At 47.1% G+C, this 1,526-nt stretch overlaps 1 protein-coding gene across 1 annotated transcript in view; it reads right to left on the minus strand.

Moving 5' to 3' along the window:
- LOC116378860 (laminin subunit gamma-1-like) overlaps nt 1-1,526 on the minus strand; it is a 5,303-nt gene that overhangs the window by 1,065 nt on the left and 2,712 nt on the right. The window contains exon 3 of the mRNA XM_031840768.1: nt 724-912. Within this exon, the coding sequence (XP_031696628.1) occupies nt 724-912 (189 nt within the window). The remainder of the gene's footprint in view (nt 1-723; nt 913-1,526) is intronic.

The raw sequence follows: 1,526 nt of genomic DNA on the forward strand, positions 1-1,526 counted from the left end.
CACACACACACACACACACACATACACACACACACACACACACACACACACACACACACACACACACACACACACACGCCGTCAGCACATTCACCGTCAACCACGTGCAAACAATCAGCTCCCATTAACAAACCATTACAGGACAGATCTGGTGTCACTGGGACTCAAACAGCAGCTGGTTCACATTAAAGCAGCGGTTTGTTGCTGCGCTCTGTTAGAAACCACAAACCAGTGAGTTCATGGCCGCGGTTTCACATGTTCTCTGCTCATGTTCTCTGCTCATGTTCTCTGCTCATGTTCACTCATCGGAGCCTCTTCTGTCCCCGGGACGTCAGAGGAGCATGAAAAGTATCTGAATAGTACATTATATTATCCAGCAAAGTGTGATTAATACAAATCCTTTGTGGTCGGTTCAAGTGTTTGTGGGGAAACTCAAACTTGCAACATGAGCGTTAACGTTCATTCTTGACCTCGTGAAAAAGCACTTGTTTGTGTTCACTTTCTTCCTGAGATAAAGACTGGTGTTGTATCTGTATGTTCAGTATAACAACTGGTTAGCTTAGCTTAGCATGAAGGGTAAACAGCTAGCATGGCTCCAGTCTAAAGGTAACAACGTTACACCTGCCAGCTCCTCTAAAGCGCCCTGATTAACAGCTCACATCACATGTTGTGGAGTTACAGGGGTTACATTTTAATAACTTTTACGGACGTCCCTGAACTCACCGACGGTGTTGCAGCCGCAGGGCAGGCAGCGGCTGCTGCCGGCGTCTCTGTGGTAGTAGTCGAGGCAGCGCTCACAGTTGGGCCCGTCCGTGTTGTCGGCACAGTTTGTGCAGTGACCTCCGTGACCCGAGGCCCGGTACAGCTCGGCATCGTAGTAACACTCAGAGCTCTTCCCGTTACAGTCGCAGGCTGAGAGAGATGGGCGGGAAACATCAGAACGCATTATTATGTGCAGTAAAGTACCAAGTACTCTACAGCAGTAACAGCAGTACAAATCTACAGCAGTAACAGTAGTACAAATCTACAGCAGTAACAGTAGTAAAGCAGTACCAAGTACTCTACAGCAGTAACAGCAGTACAGCAGAATCAGTAGTAGTAACAGTACAACAGTAGCAGCAGTGAAGCTGTAACAGAAGCAGTTCTGTCAGTGACTCGTTCTCAACAGTTAGAACATGTTTGTTTTAATACTCTCAGCTTCCTGCAGGACGGATTCATTCGACTGTGGGAGGAAAAGAAACACACTAATATTTCCCTGAACCCTGTTAGTCATGCATCTGTGATATGAATGTGTAGCCGTCAGGAACTACAGCTCCCACAATCCCCCAGGGGCTGTCATGACTACTTCATCATGTGATCTGTTCCGTGGCTCAGCCCCACCAGACAGCTGCTGATCCCATTTACTCTGCTGCATAATTGTTGTTGCAATGTTTGAGAGATGAGTTTCTGTGTTCGGCTTGAAGGCGTTTAACTTTAACCTCTGCAGTAAAGCAGTGGTATCTGTAGTAAAGCAGTAGTATCTGCAG

This window comes from Anarrhichthys ocellatus, unplaced genomic scaffold (assembly GCF_004355925.1).
Source record: "Anarrhichthys ocellatus isolate YVR2014 unplaced genomic scaffold, GSC_Weel_1.0 scaffold3270, whole genome shotgun sequence".
Taxonomy (NCBI): Eukaryota; Metazoa; Chordata; class Actinopteri; order Perciformes; family Anarhichadidae; genus Anarrhichthys; species Anarrhichthys ocellatus.